Raw genomic sequence first — 26,617 nt, 5'->3', positions numbered from 1 at the left:
GCAAACATCCCTGGCCTTTGTGGTTGATTCTGTGTTTGAAATTCACTGCTCGACAATGGGACCTTACAGATAATTGTATGTGTGGGGTACAGAGACGAGGTAGTTATTAAAAAATAATGTTCAACTCTATTATTGCACACAGAGTGTGCAATGTTATGTGACTTTTTAAGCAAATTTTTACTCCTGAGCTTATTTAAGCTTGCCATAACAAAGGGGTTGAATACTTATTGACTCAAGACATTTCAGCTTTCATTTTTAATTCATTTATAAACATTTTGAAAAACATAATTATGGGGTATTGTGTGTAGGCCAGTGACCAAAAATCTCAATTTAATTCATTTCACATGGAATGGTGTTTTTCATTCTTACATTCCTATCCAAGAAGGGGACTTTCAGGCCAAGCCTCGTAATTCAGTCACCGTTTCGATGAATTTTCAGGACAGAGAAAAGTCCCTACATAACGAGAAGAAGAAAGACAGAAAAAGAAGAGAACTACAAGGGAAGGAGGGAGTCTAGAGTCCATAATCATAGTCCATAATCGACGGGTACCTGTGTTCACTTTAAAGTTGTCGAAGAGAGCGCTATCTCTCTCATAATAATAGTATAGAATCCTCTTTGTTCCTGTGTTCTGTCTTTGAAACAGAAGTTATAGACATGTTTTACGTTACCGCATTCCATTGAAGTGCACTCATAGAGCGTATAAGGTTCATTCATGCATACACTCAGGGATTTTCAATACCGCAAGCATCTCCCTGACGTTCACAAGAATGTGTCTGTTGTTGTGTATAGATCAATCAAGTGTTTTGTTGACAACTTGTTGTGAACTTTGACTGTCTGGCGAGAACAACATTGACTTGTCCTGTCACCCTGTCAAGGCCACACCCAGCCATCTCATTGAGGTTGGAGTGAGGAGGGGTGAGAGGAGGGGTAGGTTGGAGTGAGGAGGGTGAGTTCGGAGTTAGGAGGAATGAGAAGGGGTAGAGGAGGGATGAGGTTGGAGTTTGGTCAAGTCACGAGGGGTTGATGACAACGTGTTATGGCTCTTCAGATGTTTCTTTGTTGTCTCTTGCTTTAGCTATAAAGTTCCTTGAGAGGGGGGCTGAGTCAATTCCATGAAACCGAAGAGCATTCCTACTGTACAGAAGAGGTCATGTTTGACATATTTGTGGATATTGGGGTAGTTTATAGGACTGAAGGGCAGAAGGGTCTTGGGGCATGCAAGGTTTTTCTGAGTGAAAATCACATATTTGTCTTTAGTAGGTATGTTTTTCAATTTGGCATTTTGACAGTCAAAAACCTCATAAACCAAACAGTGATCTAACAGTGAGGGAGACGTTCACACCTTTATTCAGGACAGCCTTTCCAGGGCTGATGGGCACGTACATGTAATAAGACGATCTGTAGGTTGTGACTGGTATACGGTTTGATGGGTTCAGCTAAATGAAAACCTGCAGGTACATGTTCAACCACAGCTGAACCTATAACCACCTCACAGAGTGATACGTCTTGTATATAGCCCACAGATCAATTGCATAAGTTATGGCTAATAACTTCTAACTAAAATATCTTCAAAAGTTCTTGGAAAATGGAACACCTGACTTAAACAATACATGTCTTAAGAGAAGGTTTTATTGCTGGTGCTCGTGGGGATTTATGCTAGTATGAATTTATGATCTAAAAATGAGATTAGCGAATCGCCATACCATAAATCAATATACCTGTAGCAACATACGCTTGGCTTTAGCTATGTTCATGCCATGTGATTCTAATCGGATCATGCTGTCAGTTAGCGTCAAAACACAGAGCTGGCCTATTCTCAGCCTGCTTAGCTCAGCCTGCCTAGCTCAGCCTGCCTATTCTCAGCCTGCCTATTCTCTCTGCCTGTCTCTCTTTCTCTCTCTCTTTCTCTCTCTCTCTCTCTCTGTCTGTCCTCCTCTCTCGGTCTCTCTGTCGCTCTCTCTCCATCTCTCTCTCTGTTTCGCTCTCCATCTCTCTCTCTGTCCCTCTGTCTCTCCCTCTCTGTAATTTAGGAAACATCTCTCTTTCTGTTATTTCCCACTCCTCTTGCTCTCCTTCGCTCTCTCTATCTCTGTCCTTCCTTCCTTCCTTCCTTCCTTCCTTCCTTCCTTCCTTCCTTCCTTCCTTCCTTCCTTCCTTCCTTCCTTCCTTCCTTCCTTCCTTCCTTCCTTCCTTCCTTCCTTCCTTCCTTCCTTCCTTCCTTCCTTCCTTCCTTCCTTCCTTCCTTCCTTCCTTCCTTCCTTCCTTCCTTCCTTCCTTCCTTCCTTCCTTCCTTCCTCTCTCTCTCTCTCTCTCTCTCTCTCTCTCTCTCTCTCTCTCTCTCTCTCTCTCTCCCTCACAACACCAGATTATAACACTGACTCATCCCTTCACTGCCAGATTGAGAGATGGTCTGTTTTTATCTGAAACATATTAATTCACCCAGCTGACAAAAACACTTAATTCCCTTGGCAGACAGTGATAGATACATTTAAAGTGATTATCTTGCTGATGGACGTGAAAGACACAGCATCGTGTTTTCAAGAGGCCCGGGCTGTCATGTGTGGTCTCCTGGCATTGGTGTGTGTGTGTGTGTGTGTGTGTGTGTGTGTGTGTGTGTGTGTGTGTGTGTGTGTGTGTGCGTGTGCGCATGCGCGCACGCGTGTTTGTGCGTGTGCAGTCCTGCCCTGTCTGTCTTTCTCACTGATTCTGACGTGTGAGGTATTTTGTTCACCCTCAGGTTGACACTGAGTTGTGTTCTTTAAAAACACTACTGCAAAACTAACGAGAGCCTATAAGTAACCAGATCTGATGCTATCAGCTAATGCTGTTGATTGCTTCTGTTTACCAATCACTGAGAGTATGACCTAGGGCCAACCACTTAAGCCCTGCCCAGATTCACTCTGCACTAATTATTGTGTGTTTGTGTGTGTGTGTTCGAGTTTGAGTGGTCACACGTTTAACGGCTAGATTAGAGTTGACCACTCCTGCCATATCTTACATAATAGGGCGGCAGGTAGCCTAGTGGTTAGAGCGTTGGACTAGTAACCAAAAGGTTGCAAGAGCAAATCCCCAAGCTGACAAGGTAAAAATCTGCCCCTGAACAAGGCCTAGGCTGTCATTAAGAATTTGTTCTTAACTGACTTGCCTAGTTAAATAAATATAGAAATTGAAGTAGTCCCCAGAAAGACTCAAGAGAGTTCCAACCTAATTCAGAATAAGACATTTATTGTTCAACAATTTCAAAGAACAAAATATTTTAAAATCATATTTATATCTTACATCAGCTGTACAGAGATGACGTGTTTTTTCTAAATGATTCTGGAACAAGAGCTGAACTAGAAAACCGAAGAGTATTTAAGTCGATGAAAAAATATTTGTCTATACAAAGTAGAAAAAAAGATGTTGAACTGAAAATGGAATCCATAATATTGTACCCTGATGCAGTGTTTGGGCCTCTTAACTGGTCACAAAGTATTTTACAAAATATTACCATGGCCTCTTATAATAGCAACAAAAAAAATCTTGGCCTCTTTGGTTCCATGATTAGGTATAATACATTTGAACAGAACTCAATTTGCTTTCTATAAAAAAATGTTTTTTTCCAATGGCAGTTTCTTTCTTTTTTAACTAATCACGCAACTTTTCAGTGCAAATATTGTAACTATCATTCACTTTGAAGAGGAGGCAAAAGATTACATTTCAAGTACTGGTAATAGTTAATGACTGTAACTAAAAGTTCAGTTTGTCTGGTGTCTGTGGGTCAATACTATACATTGCATAGCTCATGCGGCACTTATATTTAAAAGGATTGTGAGCAACGGTCGGTGTACCACATTGTACTCTTTAAAGGCATTTCAATCTGCAAGTGCTATTTAATGTGCATTAGGAAGTGCTATGCTGCACCAGGACTTTAGCCAAACAATATGGCAACTCTTCGCTTTTGATTGGCTGACTGAAATGAGAGGTTGTGCTTCAGCTGTTGAAGAGATGTGACTCATCCCGTTAAAAGAGTGAACGAAAGAAGAAAGGATTCAGAAGGAAGTAACGGGAAGGTCAATGTTTCTTCCCCATTGTCACTGTTTCATATCACAGCCTAAACTCCCAGGTTTTGATGACAGCTTCAGCATTTGCATGGTGTGTTGGAATGTATTTTTATGTTCTGCTCACTCTTCTGACATGGAAGCCATTTTGATTTCCGGATGCTGGCCGTAAAATGAAAAAGTTTTTTTATATAAAATGGAATCTTGTGACACATCAACAAGATGTATTTCTTGTTATAAGTGCTGAAGTTGTACAAGAGGTGAGTTGTCAGGGCTTTCACTTTCATTTTGCAGTCATACTTTCTGGAAAGAGGCGTGGTTTGGAATTGTCTATCAGCAAGTGCACCTCCTTCATAATCTCAGGCTCTTTTCCACCTTCGTCAGAGTATCGAAATAGAACTCTCCATTTTCAGAATAGAAATGGCAATCTTGGAAAATATATGATGCGATAAGTACCATTTAGTTCCAATCCCTCTGATAATGACACCGACGTGAATTTGCAAACACGTGTTCACAAAAAATGGGATTGGATCATATGTTCATATGTTGGCAAAAGAAAAAAGGCTTCTATCAGAGAATATTATTAACAAACATAAATATATATACAAGTGTTTGTTCAGGCATATGTGAGAATGAGTGTGTAGGATATGTGTGAATGAATGAAGCTGTGTGTGTATGTGTGTATGCCTTATAATTGTCCATAAATATCACTTTGATTTGTATAATTCATTTTGGAATATCCTCTTCTTGTTTACAAATGTTCATAAAAGTCCACTTGAAGCACATGCAGTCTCAACTCAAGCACATCCACACTCCTCCACGATCATATTGGGTACGTCTCTCTTGACGATGTTGTATTCATCGTCGAAGTAGAGCATTGACATGGTGCTGAGCTTGGTGGGGATGCAACAGGAGTTCATGGAGCCGGGGCTCATGCCTCTCATCCGATACTGATTGACCACTGCGGTGTGGAAGGACGACGCCGATCCTGGCACTCCCGCCATGTACGGTGGACAGTTGCCCTCACAGTAGTTCCCAAAGTACCCCGACGGCGCGATGATCCAGTCGTTCCAGCCGATGAGGCGGAAGTCTATGTAGAACTGCTGTCTGCAGCACAGGCTACTGCTCCCGTCACACTCCAGCCCCCTCTTCCTGATGCGGTGCTTGTTGTCCGCTTGCCGGGCCTGTACGACTAGAAACGGCCTGTGGGACTCGTCGTTCTGGTTCACGAGGATCGGTAAGACCGCCAGGTCCTCGCAGCCCTCACAGCGCACGTCCAGGTTCTGCCGCCGGCCGCCCTTCTCGAACACCATCTGGATAGCGTTGGTCAGGGGGAAGGTGTGCCAGCCGCTCCTCTTCAGCTCGACACGCTTTTCCACCAGGTTCCACTTGCTGCCCAGACCAGGCTCCTGGTAGTACACCTTGACCGTGACCTTCCTCCGCTGGCCCTTGTCCAGGGTGTTAGGAAGCAGCCTTAAATACAGCCAGAGGGTGGCCTGGGTCACGTACAGGTGCTGGTTTCCCTCGTTGGATATCAGGAAGAACAGGCTGGATTTGGATGATACCAGCTCATCTGGGAAAGACAGGAACAGAATTGGAAAAGGTCCGTTAAAAGTCAGTTTAAACCTTTATAGGTCAGTATGGCAATGCTAAAAAAGGAGACAAACACACAGATTCATTGGCTATATGGTGTAAACAAACATCTTTCAAAAACCTTACTGCTATTGGACAAAGCGTCAAGAAGATACTACCACACTGGGTGGTCCCAAGCTTGGATTGTTGGATGAATAGCTAGACAAGAACTGGGCACATTGGGAACAGTTCAACAGTTTGGGATTAAATTGAGATAGACGGTTACTATGGCCTCCCTGGTTATAGCCTGTCTTAATGTCATCTTTATCTGGCCTGGGATGTAAACAGAGTTTGGACTGGTACTAAAGGGATTTGGTGGATGGGTGTACACTGGGAGACAGCTCAAACAGAGACACTCAGCCTCTTCTTGGTCCAGGGCCCGTATTCAGAAAGCGTCTCAGGGTGCTGATCCAGGATCAGTTTTGTATTTTAGATCATCATGAAAAAGAGGGGGGGGGGGGCTGTTCCTAGATCAGCACTCCTACTCTGAGACGCTTTATGAATACAGGCCCTGGTCTTGTCACATAGGCCTACATGAGGTCTGCAACAACAGTGCAGCATCAGCAGGTCTGGAATCAGTTCCAGCTGGCCCTTGCTTATAGGGAGCCTTGACAGTGACAATGACAGTACAGATCTGGGATCAGGCCCACTTGAAGTTGCCCCTGGCCCTGAGTCAGGCTGGGTATGGAGAAGAGGGCTTATCAGAGCCAAGTACAAAGGCTCAAAGGCTTTGCTGTGAATACTGCAGAAAAACGAGAGCTTACTGAGCCTAACTGCTTACACAATGCACAGTAATGTGATGTAAAGGCATGGTAAAGCCAGGCACATTGAGTGAAGAGGAGCACAGCTTCACTGTGGATTAATGATGAAGGAAAAAAGGAATTGACATGAAACTAGCTGGCCTTCCCAACAACCCAACTATCACCACAGAAACCTTTTCTGGCTGTACAGTGCGTGCCAATGTTTAGTCGTTTTAGGTTTGTGCCATATTGTTTTCATGTGTGGGTAGGTTCAGGTTCAGGTTAGGGTAGGGTCAGGGTCCAAAGTCAAATTCAAATCTAACTTGCACTTGTCACATGACATGACCAAAACAACTCCTACTCTTCCACGCTGACTTTGCCTGGTCAGGCTTCCTGCACCACCATGCAGTTGATCAAGAGAAGACCTGAACCTTGAACTACCTAAAGAAACCCAAGAGACAGTAACATCTTCAGTAGCTAAGGCAGGAACTGAAATGGATGGTTTCTCCCCAGTCCTCCAGTGAGAGTGAAACCTTGTAACCTGAGAGACCATCAGCAACACTCTACATGGATACTCTGTGACTGACTGAGCAACATGCAGCTGTCAGGTGAAGGAAAGTGGGGAAACACACACATGTCAAGGGTCACCTCTACAGCCTGAACACTGAGCTGTGCTGCCTGCCTGTTTGCTTGCCGCCCAAAGTGAGGGGACTCGACCTGGGCGGGCCTGGGCCCCGTCATCAGGCATCAGCTATAATGGAGGCTGCTCTGGCCTGCCCAGCCAGTCTCCATCTGCACTGCTTCACACAACACAAGACAGGTAATCTCCTTGTTATTACTCAACTCAAAGACTTAGTCAACAGACAGCTATAGACCACACTCTGACTGTACTAGCACCAGGCCATGGGTGGCAGCACAGCTGTCAAGACGTGACCAACAATAAGCTAAAAGCTAAGACCTAGTGTCTCCTGATTTGAAATGGATGTTCTATTTATCTTCTGTTTACCAATGGATGACTTTGATATATTACTGTATCGGTTATTTCTTCTTTCAACAGGGGAGGCGGGAAGAGGGGGGCTTTGTGAAACAAACCTAAGGGGTCCATTTTTCACTCTGTGAGTAAAGAGGGAAATTGTCTCAGATGGAACAGGATACTCAAGAAAGGAATACTCCCCAAAAAGACACATCCAATCTGAAAGTGATTTGTCAGGTGATCTTATGAGAGAGCCAATGCAGTATACAGCATTCTTTCTTTATCCTTCTCAGGGACAGAAACAGAGTTGCAGAGAAAGCGTCTTCAGATGCTATCACTATCGCTGACACTGTTGCATCTTTGTCAGGCGACTGCTGTAGTAACGGTACACAACAACGGCAAATACAAGGTCTAACGTACAAGCATGATGAAGTCAATGAGTACTGTGCAGGCAGGAACCAAGTCCCACTCTAGGACTATATAAGGGATATGGTCCCTCACACCATGCATTCTAATACGGAACAGTCTGTGGCAGTGAGTTCACCATTCCAGTTCACTCTACATTCAGCATGCATGGTCTTGGCACAAAGTGCTGACCTTATGTAGATGTACAGCCATTCTAAAGCAGCCCTTCTTTCAGGTCAGCTTATAGCTGGTACCAGGACTCTCAACAGAAGATCACAGTAGAATCATATTATATGGGTGGCATTCAGATGAAACGCTCAGCATGGGTGAACATTAGATTTTTATCAGGTGTCTTAGATTGACTGTACAATCTTAGAGAAAAGGCTTCCAAAAGAGTTATTCGGCTGTCCCCATAGGAGAACCCTTTTTGGTTCCAGGTAGAAGAACCCTTTTGGGTTCCATATAGAACCCTCTGTGAAAAGAGTTCTACCTGGAACCCAAAGGGGTTCTACCTGGAACCAAAAACGGTTCTCCTATGGGGACAGCCGAATAACCCTTTTAGGTACTAGATAGCACCATTTTTTCTAAGTGTATTTGAGAAGCACCAAACAGGGTTGGTTTTGAACATATCTCTGATCAGCTAACCAAATCACTGACACTAATTGTGTTGGAGAGATGCGCAGCCGGTTAGAAAAACTCTGGGGTGACTTAAACTGCTGTAAGAATAAGAGGCAATAAGAGGTTTGATTTGAATAAACGTGGGCCCAAGCAGGTGGCATCATTGATAATTTTCAGTCCCCCTTTAATCATCTCTAAGCAAATTGTACTGTGAGCTCTTCTCGGTGCCACGACCAGCTGGCAGCAGCTACCACCCTGGGTAATACTGCCAACTGGCAAGGAGGGCAAAGAGGCACAAGGAAGGCAACCCAACTGAATCTACACCAATGTACAGTACAAAGTTACAGAGCTTTTGTGAATAATGTGAAAATATTATGGGGCTTTTCAAATCTTTTTGGGATTGTCCATATCATTCCTTTGAATGTGAATGTGATATTATACCTACCCTTAATCTATTCTGTTGTTTTGAAGATGAGTGCTATGAGGCTGTTATAGTGTCATTTTTTATGAGTCTCTGGGGGTCTCACTTTTTCTGTGCTCACACTAACACATGCTTGGTTGTTTGGTTGACCTAACTGCTGGGTTGCAGGTGTTGGGTCACTTAGTTGGGTTGTTTTCTTTTAAAACGGCTGGGTTATTGACGCTGGGTTATTGAGATATGACCCAGAGGATCAGAAGACTGGAGGCATAGTTTAGTAGGGGGCGTGGAATTCAGATTTTTAGCCACCTGAGCAAATGTCATTCCTGTTCATCTGTTCTGTTGAATAGCTATCACATGCTATGGTTAAACATGGACTTCTTTGTAGCTTTAATGATGCTTATAGAAGTGTATGAGTTCCCTAAAAGCCACTGTAAATCCCATTGTTGGGACACAATAAGGTGGTATACCTTATTATAATATGTAATAAAAAAAAAATATATATATATATATATATTTGCAGTATGATGAACAGGAATGACATTTATGATGTTAGATAAGGTCTCTGATACTAACAGTTGTCCTCTCAAGATGAAGCATCTTACTGTGACTACAGTTGAAGTCTCAAGTTTACATACACTTAGGTTGGAGTCATTAAAACTCGTTTTTCAACCACTCCACAAATGTATTGTTAACAAACTATTGTTTTGGCAAGTCGGTTAGGACATATACTTTATGCATGACACAAGTATTTTTTCCAACAATTGTTTACAGACAGATTACTTCACTTATAATTAACCGTATCACAATTCCAGTGAGTCAGAAGTTTACATACACTAAGTTGACTGTGCCTTTAAACAGCTTGGAAAATTCCAGAAAATGATGTCATGGCTTTAGAAGCTTCTGATAAGCTAATTGACATCATTTGAGTCAATTGGAGGTGTACCTGTGGATGTATTTCAAGGCCTACCTTAAAACTCAGTGCTTGACATTTGCTTGACATCATGGAGAAATCTAAAGAAATCATCCAAGACCTCAGAAAAACAATTGTGGACCTCCACAAGTCTAGTTCATCCTTGGGAGCAATTTCCAAACGCCTGAAGGTACCACGTTCATCTGTTCAAACAATTGTACGCAAGTATAAACACCATGGGACCACGCAGCCGTCATACCGCTCAGGAAGGAGATGCGTTCTGTCTCCTAGAGATGAACATACTTTGGTGCGAAAAGTGCAAATCAATCCCAGAACAAGAGCAAAGGACCTTGTGAAGATGCTGGAGGAAACAGGTACAAAAGCGAGTCCTATATCGACGTAACCTGAAAGGCCCCTAAGCAAGGAAGAAGCCACTGCCCCGAAACCGCCATTAAAAAAGCCAGACTACGGTTTGCAACTACACATGGGGACAAAGATCGTACTTTTTGGTCTGATGAAACAAAAATAGAACTGTTTGACCATAATGACCATCGTTATGTTTGGAGAAAAAAGGGGGAGGGTTGCAAGCCGAAGAACACCATCCCAAACGTGAAGCACGGGGGTGGCAGCATCATGTTGTGGGGGTGCTTTGCTGCAGGAGGGACTGGTGCACTTCACAAAATAGATGGCATCATGAGGATGGAAAATTATGTGACTATAATTGAAGCAACATCTCAAGACAACAGTCAGGAAGTTAAAGCTTGGTCACAAATGCGTCTTCCAAATGGACAATGACCCCAAGCATATTGGAGTGGCCATCACAAAGCCCTGACCTCATCCCATAGAAAATTTGTGGGCAAAACTGAAAAAGCGTGTGCGAGCAAGGAGGCCTACAAACCTGACTCAGTTACACCAGATCTGTCAGGAGGAATGGGCCAAAATTCACCCAAGTTATTGTGGGAAACTTGTAGAAGGCTACCCGAAACGTTTGACCCAAGTTAAACAATTTAAAGGCAATGCTACCAAATACTAATTGAGTGTATGTAAACTTCTGAACCACTGGGAATGCGACGAAAGAAATAAAAGCTGAAATAAATAATTCTCTCTACTATTATTCTGACATTTCACATTCTTAAAATAAAGTGGTGATCCTAACTGACCTTAAGACAAGGAATTTTTACTAGGATTAAATGTCAGGAATTATGAAAAACTGAGTTTAAATGTATTTGGCTACGGTGTATGTAAACTTCCAACTTCAACTGTACCATACCAGACACACAACTATTGGTCTCTTACGGTACCCAAACCAAAAACAGATTTGAATGCGTCGGTCAGTTACAGTATGTATAGAGCCATGTCATCATGGAATGCTCTTCCACCAGAGGTTACTCAGGCAAAAAGCAAGTCTAACTTTAAAAACAGATTTAAAAAACATATTGTATCACAACGCTTCTCCTATTTCTAAAGATCTAATTTAACTGTACTGTATATAAGAATATTGATATGTATATGTGAACAGCGTGTAAATAGTGTTTTTGTTGAATCTTGGTGTCTTTCCTATATATAAAACTATTTATTTTGAATTTAATGTAATATTTTATGTTGTTCTTGTCTATTACTGTTCTGTACTTTGTCATGTATTTGTAGGTTTCTATGTGGCCCACAGGAGGTTGGTGGCACCATAATCGGGGAGGATGGGCTCGTGGTAATGGCTGGAGCGGCATAGGTGGGATGGTATCAAATACAACAAACACATGGTTTCCCAAAAATGTCAACTGTTAATTTGACAAAACCTGGATCCTTCTAGCCATGACCATAGCTAATGGGGATCCTAATAATCTAAACTCATGGGTGGCCAATAAGATATAGCTGAAAGCCACGCCCCTAATAAGACACGCCTCCTGAAAATAACCTAAGGATTACATTCAAAAAGGCCAAGGTACTTGGTCCACCCAGCATGAGAGTAAAAAATACCCAACTGATGGTTAAATTAACCCATGTTTGGGTAATCCCAACAAACCAACATGTTGAGTTATTCACCCAACCCAACTGGCTGGGTCAAAATAACCAAACATATGTTCTGTCCACTAGTTAACCCGCGCTGGGTTACCAAATAACACAAAGTGTTTGCAGAATAGCTTGGGGGAAAATAATAATTTAAAACATTTATAAATGATAAACAGAAGCAACATTTGGTTTTGTTTAGTTTGATATTTCAAGCTATTTTACTGACTTTACCTGTATGCATGGAACCCGCATCGGTTGATTTCTGGTTTCATGCTCCCTACCCTTTAAATATAAATACACAATATTTAGAAAGTAGGCTACTACTGTGCCTACTGTAAAGAATTTGTGAATGTATTGTTTTCAAATCACAGACCCTTTCTGCTCTTAGCGGGGCCGGGAATGATGCGCTATATCACCTTGATCAAATGTTTAGTCCAAACTTTACGCACCATACCCAGCTTGGTCTTTGCGTAAAAGTGGTTTTATTTGTTCGTTTTTTTCCTAATACAATAGAGTTAACGGTAGCTTGCCTGTAATACACAATAATTACACACCTGTCTCTGCGAAACTGATTATCTCCGAGCTTTCCTCCAGCACCTCGTTGGCATTGCTGGTCGCGTGTCCGTCCAGATTCGGGATTTCAACTCTCCCATCCTCGCGCACTTTACCCGCATGGAGTTTCCGAAGCGCAGTCACCATCGCCGCCTTCGGGATAGGATGGGTGATGTTGGGTCTTACCCTCATCTGTAACCTGCTCAAGATATGCCTTTTCACCGCCTCCAGAAAGTCAATGTCCACCTGTCCCGATTCTTCGGGCTGGCCGATGCCACACGAAGAGCAAGTTTCCTGAGCTACGGTTTGCGTCTCCATTCCCGGCAAAGGGTTCAAGGATCCCGGCGCCGCTTCTTTGCAGCGGACAGACAGCACGCAAGCCACAAATAATGCCACTTTGATTATACAGTTAATCATTTTCTTTATGAAGAAGAAAAGTCGTGATATTTGAAGTGCAATAATTCGTTTTCTACTATAAAAAGGTATGCAGAATATTTCTGTCAAATGTAGGCTATTCACTTGGCGTTTTTAAGAACATACGATTTCGAATGAAAAGAAAGATCAAGTTGAAGAATCCCGTTAGTCCGTATACATTTGTAAGGAGTCCAAGCAATAATAAATATTTCACTCAATTCAGACGCATTTTGATGGAATTAACTATTCCATTCACCGTAACTTGAAATATTCCCCTTATTTCGTGTCTGTTTTCATTCCCGATGTCTGCCACTCAGTTGACTTCACTTCAGGGGCACATTGGGAGTCAAGTCCGTTCTGCTTGTCTTAATGACTGCTTCACCCTTTCAAGGTAACACAATTTAAAAACCAGTAGGCTACCATTATCCGTCAATTGAGTTTCAGTTCAACGCCTGACGTATCATGCCATGGTTTAATTGAACTGCAATTCGCAATAATCATCATTTAGAAACGAACAGAAAATCGCCCATTGGTTGATAAACACAAATCAGGATATTCCATAAATGGAAAAAGCTGAAGGGTCGGTCAAATAATAACTTATCGCATATTGTAGCATCCAGTTTGTCATTTGCTCTGGACTTATTCCTTCAGTTTTTGTTCCTGTGTATCCTTATTAAAATGCACCTTAATTGGATTTGAATTCCCGATATGAAATTGCCCTGATATACTTGAGTACAAAGAGGTCTGATGATCGGACGAACCTTTCTCTTGCTAGGTCGATTTAGGAGCCCTCCATAGACTGAAAGTTTTTATACAAGGAGTTGAAACCACGTGGGACGTCCCACCAACTAAACAGACTCCTAGTATTTGGTAGGAGATTATGCATAGGCTTAAGGTAAACTATCCTCCTTAGCTCTCCCGTCCAGAGAAAATGCTTATGGGCCCATGGAAAACGAATTAGGAGAGATAAAAAAGAATACTGAAGAATTGAAGTAACCAATTGGTTACCAGACTGCCTGATGACTTGTGCATAATGCATTGATTTGCGCACAATATATAGAATCATTAGCATAGGCTATCTTTACAGTGGAAACGATCTACTTTAGAAATAAGAACGAGGATTACATCAATAAACTTCAATTATATCATGAATTAACATTTAATATGTTCCTTATGAAGCCTGTAGGTCTAATAGTCTAGACAAGGCCATGTTTTAATATAAAACATTTCCATCAACACATGCTATACAAATGTACAGATTTTTTTTGCCTTTTCATGCATCAAAAAAACAGAAAACGTGTCCCCTATAGATGCTCCAAATGAAAAAATAAAATACCGACAGATTTTTGACAAGCCTTTCTTGTTGTGGCTCAAGCATGACAGCATGGCGACCATAAGCATCTCCCAAACAATGCTGGATGAATTGGAAACAACGCCAAGGTAATAAAGATTTAAGCGCCAAAGGTGACACTGCCAAGGCACCACTTTTATTATTTGAAGTGATACAAAAACATTGACCAATTCAAGTCAGAGCTCTGTTTTGTCGTCACTCAAATATTAGTGAAATATAAGCCTAATACATATATCACATAATACATTTTACCTAACATTGGCAACACAGTAATTTGTGAATGCCCAGCAATTTTTTTTATGTGCGCTCTCCCAATACTATAACAAACAGATCAAGTTGAAAGTTGTTCAATGCTGCCACCCTTCTTCTAAATATTGCAACTACAATCTGCAGCCAGGCAATAAACCGATAGGCCTGAGCCATATAGCCTATATAGGCATATCTATCTAACAGTTGAACAATAAAACATTAATTTACAGCATAGATCATGAAATATACTGGATAATATTGAGGGAAAACAATGCACAATGACTATGTAGGCTACTATAGGTAATTAGGTGTGATAAATTAAAACGTTTTCATCCGTTTCTAATTGTCATAGGCCTATAGATAATAATATCTGTAATAATAATAATAATACGATATAAGCCGATGTATTTGTCAAACGCAAGTCTGTGCAATTCCGGTCCTGGAGGGTAGAAACAGTTTTGGATTCTGTTTCTACCTGTAGTTAATTGTAATTACCCATGAGGCCTCATTTATAAACGTTGCGTAGGCCTATATACCAAATATATAGGCTACCCAAAAACATGCGTGCGCCATTTAAATAAACTGAATTTGACCTGCGAATGTTCTTAGCTTTCGCAAAGTTAGACCATGCGTACGCACAGTTTCTAGTGGTTGGATGAAGTATTGCATTGCAAGCAAGCAAGCAAGCAAGCAGCCGAGTATTTCGAAGAGTGAAGATCCATTTTTCTGCAACTTTGCATTCTAAAATAGGTATTTCCTATGATCATTGCAGAATAAATTCCTCACATTTTCTGGCTGACAGTTTCATAGTCACGAAGTACCCCACAGATTAACACTCCAAACACTCTACCGGCCGCTCTGAGGCGTCCGCATGGTCCTAAAGCACACTGTTGCCATGTTTTGTATTACATTCCAATGATAAAACCCGGGGACAAAAATGCAATTTCAGAATGTGGGAGGGACGTTCCCCCTTCGCCTACAACGTGGACCCACTTTATAGTAGTAATTAGATTTCAAGTAGCCAATTTTACTCCATGCGATCCGATTCGGAGCGCAGTTTAATGGTAGAACAAGCGGTTCACCTTTTCCATTGCCGTTTTTTAGGCTAGGCTACTGTATATCTGAATACCCTACTGTAATTTCAAATGCCTCAAGTAAACAACATTTCATTTATAAGCATAATACATATTTTCATGCAGAGTAAATTCCTCCCCACCTTTCCTGGTGTAACAGTATAACTTTATGGCGTCCCCTCGCCCCGACACGGGCGCGAACCAGGGACCCCCTGCACACAACAACAACAGTCACCCACGAAGCGTCGTTACCCATCGCTCCACAAAAGCCGTGGCCCTTGCAGAGCAAGGGGAACCACTACTTCAAGTCTCAGAGCAAGTGACGTCACCGATTGAAAGGCTATTAGCGCGTACCACCGCTAACTAGCTAGCCATGTCACATCCGTTACACTGGCCATGGTAGGTTCATGTTACAGAATAAGTTTTAACCTACAACAGATTACAATGCGCATCTCTCATTTAATTGGGCCTATTAGTTAGTCTATTATTTCAAGTATTTTGCTCTATGCATCCAAAAGGGAGCGTGGTTTATAATATAGCCTACAGTAGAATTTAACAGATGAACAGACAGTTGATATTTTGCTTTGAAGAGTGTAGGATACCACTGTAAGTAGGCCTAGGTTTGACATTTTGTCGAGCATGCTAGACAACGTTTCAGAATTCGCGGGCAGTGCAGCTTATTTAGGTTTGGGGAAAAGTAAATGCAAAACATATTTGACTTCAAATGATCTGTTTACAGGTCCACAACAATTTGCAATTGTTTTATTTTAATTTTAGAAACGGTCAGATACAGCACATGTCACTGTAAAAGTTTTAAACATTCTGCCAACACCTCCAGAGACATTTGATCACGTTCGCCATTGCTATTTCCTTTACAGACTGCCCTGGCCTGATTGCAATAGAGATAAATAGTAGCCTAATGGAGTCTTTTTGTAGGCACTAACTCTGCCATGGTTTGTTGGACAAAACCTATGAGGAAAATGAATGGTGTTTTTGGAGGGTTTTTGGATAAACCCCGAAAACAAGGTCTGTGGCGGACACAGGCTTGTGTGATCTTATACGTTTTGTTCTATGAAATAATCTTCATCAGCTAACTTAACTTTTTGAGGAATTTATGTTATAAAAAAAGCACATTAATTAACATCAGACCCTATTTTCATAATTTATTCCAAAACCCTGTTCTTTCCTCATTCATTTTCCCCCAGGGATGGCTGAACAAACCAGAGTTAACTCATTTCTGGGTTTTAGGACTACAAGCTGGCAAGCTCTATAGAGCCCCACAGTGGAGGTGTCATAATACCCATAAAAGCTAGTGGTCAACAGGGAAATTATTCCAATCGTTTTTCCACCATTAATTTTTCCCATAGGGGATTTTAGAAACACTTAAAATAAGGGCTGTGTAGGCTTACCCTGGCGTGACGTTTTGATAACCTCTCTCGGACAAGGTGACTTTTATCAATATATTCGGCTCTATTTACTCTCAGATTCGAAAATGCTAATTAGCATCAACGTAGACATGCAAGACTACAAATCCCTGCAAGGTCCTGCACGTCATCTCTAGCTGACACCTTTGCTAACATGTATTGTGTCAATTTAAAACTTGCACAAGACAGTTCACAGAATTGTCAATTTAAAGAGATTTAGCCAATTTATTAATTACTACATTTAGCTAACTACATTAGATTGTTAATCCAGAGATTCTTACCTTTGCCTCGATTCGACAGTCTCGTCCAGATCATCATGGCATTTGTAGTTCTTTATGATAGCCACATTAACAGCTAATTAACATTACATTTTTGGTGGGTAAATACAGGCAAAAATATTGATAAAAGTCACCTTGTCCAAAAGAGATTTGTTATCAAAATATCATGCCAGGGTAAGCCTACACGAAACAGCCCTTATTTGAACGGTATCTAAAATCCCCTATTGGAAAAATTAACATTGGAAAAACTATTGGAACCATTTCCCTGTTTGACCGCTAGATTTTATGGGTATTATGACTCATACTGTGGTAGGGAAGACCGGGGATGGTTGTAACACTGGAAAGTGTAACACTGGAAACTCCAATCAGGAGCGAGGTAGAATCATCTGATTCCCTATGTACATGCTCACTTTAGTCCTGAACCCTCATGTGAAAAAGCAAGTCCCTGTGATAAACTCTGCAGATTCCATTGACAGAAATCTGATTTTGAGGTAAGAAAGTAATTATTTCGACAAATTTGTTTTTTATGATGGCATCAACTGCTTTGTAGTTTTATTCACCAGACTTATATCTGGTTTATAAGCAGTCTGTGTAGAGATATTTAATGCATGTTAGCAATGGAAGCTAGCTTATGTCTGCGAGGGTCAAGATTTTTTTTCTCCCTTTTTCTCCCCTATTTTGTAATATCCAATTGGTAGTTACAGTCTTGTCCCATCACTGCAACTCCCGTAGGGACTCGGGAGAGGCGAAGGTTGAGAGCCATGCGTCGACCCTGCCAAGCCACACCAATGTGTCAGAGGAAACACCTTACAATTGGCGACCATGTCAGCGTGCATGCGCCCGGCCCGCCACAGGAGTCACTAGAGCGCGATGGTACAGGGACATCCCGGCCAGCCAAAGCCTTCCCTAACCCGGACAACGCTGGGCCAATTGTGCGTAACCTCATGGTTCTCCCAGTCGTGGCCGACTGCGACACAGCCCGGGGTCGAACCCGGATCTGTAGTGGCTCCATTTGGGAGGCCCTAGTTGTAACAACTTGTTTTCTTATACTTTCACCATGACTGGATCATGGAAAAGAAAGACAGACAGTGGAGTACCTCTCCACAGTTTGAAAAAAGATGTAGCAGATCATGTAGCAAAGCAGGGGAAGTCAATCAGATCAAAGTTGTACGGCATATGTCATGTCACTCTGTACAGATGCTGCAAAGAGAGAAAGAAGCTACTGGACAGGAGCGTCCATTGAAGAAAATGGTGAACTCAGCCAGTGATTGTTTGAGGATGAAGCCCGGAAAGACCATGACCCCTGCTCCAGCTGACACACTGGTCTTGTCAGCTGCCTCCTAGGTCACCTCTACAGACACCGCTCAGGCCATTGTGCCCACAGCTATCAAGAGCACCCCTCCAGCTGCCTCCCAGGCCAACTCTCCAGCTGCCTTCCAGGCCACCTCACAACTGCTGCCTCCAAAGCCACTTTTTCAGCTGCCTTCCAGGCCACCTCTCCATCTTCCTTCCAGGCCACCTTTCCAGCTGACTTGCAGGCCACCTCTCCAACTGTCTTCCAAGCCACCTCTCGAACTGCCTTCCAGTTCATCTCTCCAACTGCTTTTCAGGCCATCTCTCCAACTGCTTTTCAGGCCATCTCTCCAACTGCTTTTCAGGCCATCTCTCCAACTGCCTTCTTGGCCACCTCTCCAGCTGCCTTCCAGGCCACCTCACAACTGCTGCCTCCAAAGCCACTTTTTCAGCTGCCTTCCAGGCCACCTCTCCATCTTCCTTCCAGGCCACCTTTCCAGCTGACTTGCAGGCCATCTCTCCAACTGCTTTTCAGGCCATCTCTCCAACTGCTTTTCAGGCCATCTCTCCAACTGCCTTCCAGGCCATCTCTCCAACTGCTTTTCAGGCCATCTCTCCAACTGCCTTCTTGGCCACCTCTCCAGCTGACTTCCAGGCCATCTCTCCAACTGACCTTATATGACATTCCAGGCCTTGTCAAAACAGGTGCCACAACACCCACCTACTGTCTGGTTCAGGTGCACTGGCATTTGGCCATACAACCCTGATATATTTCAGGAATGTGACTATTTCAGGAATGTGACTTTGCACCCTCACTTATCACTGATCGTCCTGCTCCAGCTGACACACTGGTTTTGCCAGCTGCCTCCCAAGCCACCTCTTCAGCTGCCTTCCAGGCCAGCTCTCCAACTGACCATATGGGACATTCCAGGCTTTGTCAAAACAGGTGCCACAACACCCACCAATATACTGGCTGGGTTCAGGTGCACTGGCATTTGGCCATACAATCCTGATATATTTCAGGAATGTGACTCTGCACCCTCACTTGTCACTGATCGTCCTGCTCCAGCTGACACACTGGTTTTGCCAGCTGCCTCCCAGGTCACCTCTTCAGACACCCCTCAGGCCAATTTGCCCACTGTGCCCACAGCTATCCAGGCCACCTCTCCAGCTACCTCCCAAGGCACCTTTCCAGCTGACTCCCAGGCCACTTCTCCTACAGCCTTCCAGGCCACCTCTCCAACTGCCTTCCAGGCCTTCTCTCCAGCTGCCTCCCAGGTAACTTCTTCAGCTTCCTTCCAGGCCACCTCTCCAACTGCCTTCCAGGCCACCTCTCCAACTGCCTTCCAGGCCACCTTTCCAACTGTCTTCCAGGCCACCTCTCCAGCTGCATCCCAGGTCTCTTCTACAGCTTCATTCCAGGCCATCTCTCCAACTTCCATCCAGGCCCCCTTTCCAGCTGCCTTGCAGGCCACCTCTCCAACTGTCTTCCGGGCCACTTCTCCAACTGCCTTCCAGGCCTCCTCTCCAGTCACCTCACAGGGCAACTCCCCACATGTATCAGGCTGTGGCTGGGAAACACCTTGTTACCTTTCTAATTTCAATCCAGTTGATGTACGCCCCTTCCCAAAAGCAGGGCCCAGGAAAATTACAACAAGGGGTAGGAAGAGGAGAAAAACTGTGATTTTGACGGATACACCCATCAAGCAGGCACTGGAAGAAGAGCATAAAAAGTCTCACAGACACACACCACAAACATTCAGGTGTAGTTGTTTAGTTTAGACTAGTTGTTGTATGGTTGAGAAATACCATTTAGAGGGTAAAATAATACATTTGATTATTTAAGTGTATTATTATTTCTGCCATACAAAATGTTAAACATGGCAATGTTGCTCTCATGTTCTCAATAAAGGTGTTTAATAATTAGTCGCATGTCATGATTTATGCACTTTTCATTCTGTTACAATTCACCCCAAGCACTGTTACAATTTACCCAAAGGTTAGTAACACTTCACTCCTTGTATTTAAGACAACACCATGCATATGCAATTTGATTTACATATATAATAACCACACCAATTTGTAAAGGACTACTGTAGGTTGTTTGTGTCAAGTTTCAAATACACTACCATAAACAATCTCTGAGAAACTGACGAAAAGGTGAAAAGTGTTACAACCATCCCGTCTCCCCTACTCTATTCATCAAAAGCATGCAGCAAACAAAGGCATTATTGTCACCATAAAAGTTGAATGATGGGCGTTTTTCAGGCAGTTTTAATGCTAGTTCACCTGCGCACAGTTTCGGGGCCGGTTTGATTTATAAAGGGAAAAATGCATATGTATGGTGTGCGCCAAGTTTCTAAATATTAATATTTTTTTACATGCAGTCTTTTCAAAAATGGCGCATGCCTTTCGAACAGTCATCCTACTTGGATTTCCAACTCGGGAACTCGGGCCTCTTTCTAGAGCTTCGACTTTCCGACGTGAAGATCACGACACCATGATTTGGTTTTTACCTCGGCATCAGTTATTCAACCTCGCCATGACATCGCCTACAAGTGTGATCGGAGAGAAGCAGTCTTAGCCCATCTTGTTCATATTGTACTGTCTTTGATGGCACAATTCCATATGACATCACATCCTGTTCATAGAACATTTTTTCACACGACGTCCGGGAGTGGTCAAAATATCCGCATTTGCGGCTGGTAAGTGAAACTTGTCCTCTCTTTATCGTTCCCATGGTGTATACCGGATAACAGCCAAGAAATACACCAAACTCATTACAAGGTGAGACGTTTGCTATCTCTATGCACTTTTGTAGAAGTATGTACAAGTGGAAATCGATATCAGAAGCGAGTTTTGATTTAGATTTTATCTTGGTCAAACATACCGAAGTTTGCGCTAACGTCTTTTGATTGACAGATTCTCATCCAATATTCGGTTTACCACCGCGTTCTAATTTGTATATATCCAATCGAGAGCTGCTCCTTGAGAGAAAGTGGCGGGTCTAGAAAAGTAGCAGGAAGAAAGTATCAGAAGTCTCAAATCATTATTATTATTTTTAATCTATTTTGATTTTGGCAGGGGTGCACCTTTCACTGGGGAGAGGGGAGACATGCCCCCACAGTTTTATCTTTGGAATGTGATGCAAAATACGGCAACGGTATAATGTCCCCCCAAACCAAATTTGTGCCCCTGGATTTTGGGGCAGTAGTTAGGGCATTTAAAAGGGGCATGCATTTAGCTGCATTGTTTTTAAAATACCTTTTGGCTATGGGGAAGTTATGGTCTTATAGTTCCTGAGAACAGTGTTTTATTATGCTTTTAGTTTCTGTTTTGGAACTGACAATAAGGCCTATTACATTGTGGGAAAGTTTTCTCTGGTCTTGTAGAAATACATTTGTTTATATAATTTTTTTATAATTCATATTTGGATCCTCATTACATTTTGCAGCAGCTACACTAGACATGATGCCTTCATTCAGTTGATGACATCAGGTTCTCACACACTTTCTTCTTCTGCTTTCCACTCTTCTTGTTGTGTGCTTGATTTATACATCCATTTCATGATCTACTGATATCATTCCTTCAGAATATTTTAACTATGGTCCTTGCTATCTGGGGTCCTTGGGATGTCTACTCCATAAAAATGTTAAATGTTAGGGGGGGGGGGGGGGGGGGTTCGGCAAACAAAGACACGCTTCAACAGAGGACAAACATACACTTTTTTTTAACGTAGGGACTGCATAGCGAGTCGGAGGTTCATTTAAAAACTGCTGTCCACACTCAACTCCGTGGAGGAGGTACTTGGCTAGGCACATGTTTGCTTTGCTTCCCAACCTATTGGCTGTGAAGGTGTGTACTGAAAGTGCATCATTTTGCCCTAGAAGGCAGCCACACCACTGCTGACCTCATTAATGAAATTATAGGGGTCACCCTATGTTTCAATCAGCTGCCATTTTGAGATTGGCTGTTTTGTCAACCTTTTAGGTCCATGTGGATCTGTTTTGACATTAGATGTACATGTGTATACAAAACCCTGCCTTCTTTTTCTGGGAACTTTTTTGCAACTTAAAAAAAAAAATGTTTAAGTTTTGTAGGCTAATTTACATGTTTGTGTCCAACTGTAGGAAGTTCTAGTGTTGGTGGAGGCAGTTTCCGTTAGTGTATTAGCTGCAGACAGTGTCCAAATCCAAAGATGTCTACCGGAAAGAGTAAGAACCAGAGCTCTCTGGTGCTGCACAAGGTGATCATGGTGGGAAGTGGAGGTGTCGGGAAGTCAGCCCTCACTCTGCAGTTCATGTATGACGAGGTAAGAGCGATAAGTCTGGTCCTTACCAGACTCCATACATTGCTCCCTTTGTAGAATGTGGTCTGGACGCCCAGGCTAAAGAGAGACTTGGGCAAGCTACCAGTCAAACCTCCAATACTGCTTTTCCATTGAAAAGAGTTTACGATTCTGTAAATAAAATAATTCCCTCCCTCACTCTTTCCCTCCTCCTAGTTTGTGGAGGATTACGAGCCCACCAAGGCAGACAGCTACAGGAAGAAGGTGGTTTTGGATGGAGAGGAGGTCCAGATCGACATCCTGGACACAGCTGGACAGGAGGACTATGCTGCCATCAGAGACAACTACTTCCGGAGCGGAGAGGGCTTCCTGCTAGTCTTCTCCATCACCGAACATGAGTCATTCACCTCCACCTCAGAGTTCCGGTACGTCCACTCTGATAGGCCGATTTATAGTACATCAAACACATGATCAACTGACCAATGGCAGGCTATGCCTTACCCATGTACAATATAAGGCCAGGACCACATGACCTGACCAGGAAATATTCTGGCTATATACATGTATTTAGTTAGAACATTTAGTGCTTTATATAAACTTTAAGCCATTCAGAAACATTCACTGTCTTCTTGATAAGCAACTCCAGTGTAGATTTGGCCTTGTGTTTTAAGTTATTGTCCTGCTAAAAGGTGAATTCATCTCCCAGTGTTTGGTGGAAAGCAGGCTGAGCCAGGTTTTCCTCTAGGCTTTTGCCTGTGCCTAGCTCCATTCCATGTATTTTTTTTATCCTGAACAACCCCTTAACGTTACAAGCATAACCATAACATGATGCAGCCACCACTATGCTTGAAAATGGTACTCAGTAATGTATTGTATTGTATTTGCCCCAAATATGACACTTTGTATTCAGGACAAAAAGTGAATTGCTTTGCCACATTTTTTTCCAGTATTACTTGAGTGCCTTGTTGCAAACAGAATGCATGTTTTGGAATATTTGTATTTTGTACAGGCTTCCTTCTATTCACCCTGGCCTTTGGTTGATTCAGTGTTTGAAATTCACTGCTTGACTTAGGGACCTTACAGATAATTATATGTGTGGGGTATAGAGATGAGGTAGTCATTCAAAAATCCCGTTAAACACTATTGCACACAGTGAGTCCATGCAAATTATTATGTGACTTGTTAAGCACATGTTTACTCCTGAACTTATTTAGACTTGCCATAACAAAGGGATTGAGTCAATAAGTATTCTGGACTTTTCAGCTTTTCATTTTTAATTAACTTGTTAATTTCTAAAAACAATTCCACTTTGACATTTTAGGGGGTATTGTGTGTAGGCCAGTGACATTAAATCTCAATTTAATAAATGTTCAATTCAGGCTGTAAGTCAAGTGGTGTGAATACCTTTTTAAAGATGTGTTTTTGGTAACGTAATCACAAGGCAATAAATGTGTTAATGTTAGTTGGCAGGGGTCTTTGTCAACATTGTGTTTTGGTGTATTTCTGATACTTTTTCCCATCTGTTTATCCAGATATCAAAGCCTTATGCCATAAAATAAAGTATACCATAAGCTTTCATTTGACAACTAATTTGATATGCTCCTATGTTCTTCATGTTGGTGCTCGTGGGTCTTTTTTAGATGTAAATGCCCAGAAGTAAAAATACAGCTCCACACTACTAATTACACCCCAGTGCTAAGTTTTTTAAATTTATTTATTTATTTATTTTGGACAGTGTTTAGATCCTACTGGTTCTTCATCAGGACTAATGTATTGTATGTGTCTTCCTAGGGAGCAGATTATGCGGGTGAAAGCAGAGAACGATACCATCCCTCTGTTGGTGGTGGGGAACAAGTCGGATCTGGAGGACCGCAGGCAGGTGTCGTTGGATGAGGTCCGGGCCAAGGCAGAGGAGTGGGGGGTGCAGTACGTGGAGACCTCAGCCAAGACACGAGCCAACGTCGACAAGGTATGTAACCAAACTTAAACATACGGTGCACTTCGCTACAGTAGGACTAGAAACAATACACCTTCATGTCATTTCTTACTTAGGATTTCTACATTTTTAGTTAGGTTATAGAAATGTTTCAAGACATGGGATACCAGAAACAACAAGCAAGCAGGATTTAAAAACAACCTTTACAGTAAATCAACTTTCAATGTAACTATATGGTTGAAATAATAACTAACTGTCCATTCTTTTCAGGTGTTCTTTGATCTTATGAGGGAGGTGCGAAAAAAGAAAATGTCAGAGAGCAAAGACAAGAGTGGAAAAGAAGGCAAGATCAAGAAGGCTTTCAAATGTTGTCTGCTTTGATCTAGGCCAGACCTTTCAGACACACAGAGCCAAACCAGACCAGAGCCTCCGCAGCACAGTGGCATTAGACAGGGACATGTTCATTAGGACATACTGTAGCAAAATGTTTTGAAACCTTTTGCAATGGGGGGAAGAAAAAAAAGTGTGTTTCTTATTGGACAATATATTATGTCTCCCTTTGGAGCATTTTCTTCAGTTTCTTGCCTACTGAACACAACCCAGATCTACAGATCCTTCCCACTGAACTGAGCCTTCTGCCTTTAACACACGCATATCAAATCCATATACAATACCTCTCGCATTGTGGCAGTCAGAGGGGTGGCCTTTATCACTAACCTATGTTAGTTATGCAAACCATCCTTTGTGCCACTGTTGGGGACGGGTCCAGAGGGGACTGTTTAGATGAAGTGCCTCAACATTGATTGTGAATATATAGGTTATGATCGCAGATAATCACTCACTCGCACACTACTTAAATATGGCCTTGGTTTGATACTCACTTGTAGGAATAAGTAGCCTCATCACCAAGATAAATTGGCTATGCTGTTTGATGTCTTACTGTTTGCACTGCAATCAATTTTATATTCCTACTTCCACTACTACACTATTTTTTTTGAAGTTTTTTTTATTTATGGTCCACTGCATGAAAATCAGTCAGATTATTAAATCACCTTATTCATAATCCAACATATTATCCACATGTACAATCCAACATGTACTATATCCACATGATATATAGAACCAGTCAAAAGTTTGGACACACCTACTCATTCAAGGGTTTTTCTTTATTTTTTTACTATTTTCTACATTGTAGAATAATAGTGAAGACATCAAAACTATGACCCCAAAAGTGTTAAACAAATCCAAATATATTTTAGATTCTTCAAAGTAGCCATCCTTTGCCTTGATGACAGCTTTGCACACTCTTGGCATTCTCTCAACCATCTTCACCTGGAATGCTTTTCCAACAGTCTTGAAGGAGTTTCCACATGCTGAGCACTTGTTGGCTGCTTTTCCTTCACTCTGCGGTCCAACTTATCCCAAACCATCTCAATTGAGTTGAGGTTGGGGGATTATGGAGGCCTGGTTATCTGATGCAGTACTCATCACTCTCCTTCTTGGTGTAATAGTTCCTACACAGCCTGGAGGTGTGTTGGGTCATTGTCCTGTTGAAAAACAAATGATAGTCCCACTAAGCGCAAACCAGATGGGATGGTGTATCGCTGCAGAATGTTGTGGTAGCCATGCTGGTTAAGTGTGTCTTGAATTTTAAATAAATCACAGTGTCACATCACACCACCTCCATGCTTCACGGTGGGAACCACATATGTGGAGGTCATCCATTCATCTACTCTGCGTCTCACAAAGACACGGCGGTTGGAACCTAAAATCTCAAAGTTGGACTCATCAGACCAAAGGACAGATTTCCACCGGTCTAATGTCCATTGCTCGTGTTTCTTGGTCCAAGCAAATCTTTTCTTCTTATTGGTGTCCTTTAGTAGTGGTTTCTTTGCAGCAATTTGACCATGAAAGCCTGATTCATGCAGTCTCCTCTGAACAGTTGATGTTGAGATGTCTGTTACTTGAACTCTGAGAAGGACGCATTAAGAAGGAAGGAAATTCCACAAACTT

General features: G+C 42.3%; 2 protein-coding genes across 4 annotated transcripts; one reads left to right on the top strand and one right to left on the bottom strand.

Annotated features, from left to right (window-relative positions):
• Positions 1 to 3,270: 3,270 nt before the first annotated feature.
• On the bottom strand, positions 3,271 to 20,993 carry LOC120051271 (inhibin beta B chain-like). Of its 2 annotated transcripts, none has more exons than XM_038998041.1 (2): positions 12,301 to 12,716; positions 3,271 to 5,613 (listed from the first exon to the last, which is right to left on the bottom strand). In XM_038998041.1, the coding sequence occupies exons 1-2, from the start codon at positions 12,713 to 12,715 to the stop codon at positions 4,838 to 4,840; spliced, it is 1,191 nt and encodes a 396-aa protein (XP_038853969.1). In that variant the 5' UTR covers position 12,716; the 3' UTR covers positions 3,271 to 4,837. The 2 variants fall into 2 exon arrangements, 1 of the variants encoding a protein (XP_038853969.1); XR_005477248.1 differs by lacking the exon at positions 12,301 to 12,716 and adding an exon at positions 20,897 to 20,993 and having other exon boundaries at positions 5,526 to 5,613.
• Positions 20,994 to 21,052: 59 nt separating this feature from the next.
• LOC120051269 (ras-related protein ralB-B-like) lies at positions 21,053 to 25,825 on the top strand. 2 transcript variants are annotated; one of them, XM_038998040.1, is made up of 5 exons: positions 21,053 to 21,085; positions 22,511 to 22,692; positions 22,885 to 23,093; positions 24,460 to 24,637; positions 24,875 to 25,825. In XM_038998040.1, exons 2-5 carry the CDS (start codon positions 22,579 to 22,581, stop codon positions 24,983 to 24,985), a joined length of 612 nt encoding a protein of 203 aa, XP_038853968.1. In that variant the 5' UTR covers positions 21,053 to 21,085; positions 22,511 to 22,578; the 3' UTR covers positions 24,986 to 25,825. The 2 variants fall into 2 exon arrangements, with proteins under 2 accessions (XP_038853968.1, XP_038853967.1); XM_038998039.1 differs by having other exon boundaries at positions 21,058 to 21,167.
• Positions 25,826 to 26,617: the final 792 nt, after the last annotated feature.

The sequence above is a fragment of the Salvelinus namaycush genome, chromosome 7 (assembly GCF_016432855.1).
Source record: "Salvelinus namaycush isolate Seneca chromosome 7, SaNama_1.0, whole genome shotgun sequence".
Lineage (NCBI taxonomy): Eukaryota > Metazoa > Chordata > Actinopteri > Salmoniformes > Salmonidae > Salvelinus > Salvelinus namaycush.
Note: the sequence above shows the minus strand (reverse complement) of the source record. Positions and strands in the feature narration are given on the sequence as shown.

Coding starts and splice junctions, on each gene's coding strand:
- LOC120051271 (XM_038998041.1), bottom strand. CDS start 12,715: ATGATTAACTGTATAATCAAAGTGGCATTATTTGTGGCTTGCGTGCTG. Junction 5,614..12,300: donor AATCAGTTTCGCAGAGACAG/GTGTGTAATTAT, acceptor TGTCTTTCCCAG/ATGAGCTGGTATCATCCAAA.
- LOC120051269 (XM_038998040.1), top strand. CDS start 22,579: ATGTCTACCGGAAAGAGTAAGAACCAGAGCTCTCTGGTGCTGCACAAG. Junction 22,693..22,884: donor TGCAGTTCATGTATGACGAG/GTAAGAGCGATA, acceptor CCCTCCTCCTAG/TTTGTGGAGGATTACGAGCC. Junction 23,094..24,459: donor ACCTCCACCTCAGAGTTCCG/GTACGTCCACTC, acceptor GTGTCTTCCTAG/GGAGCAGATTATGCGGGTGA.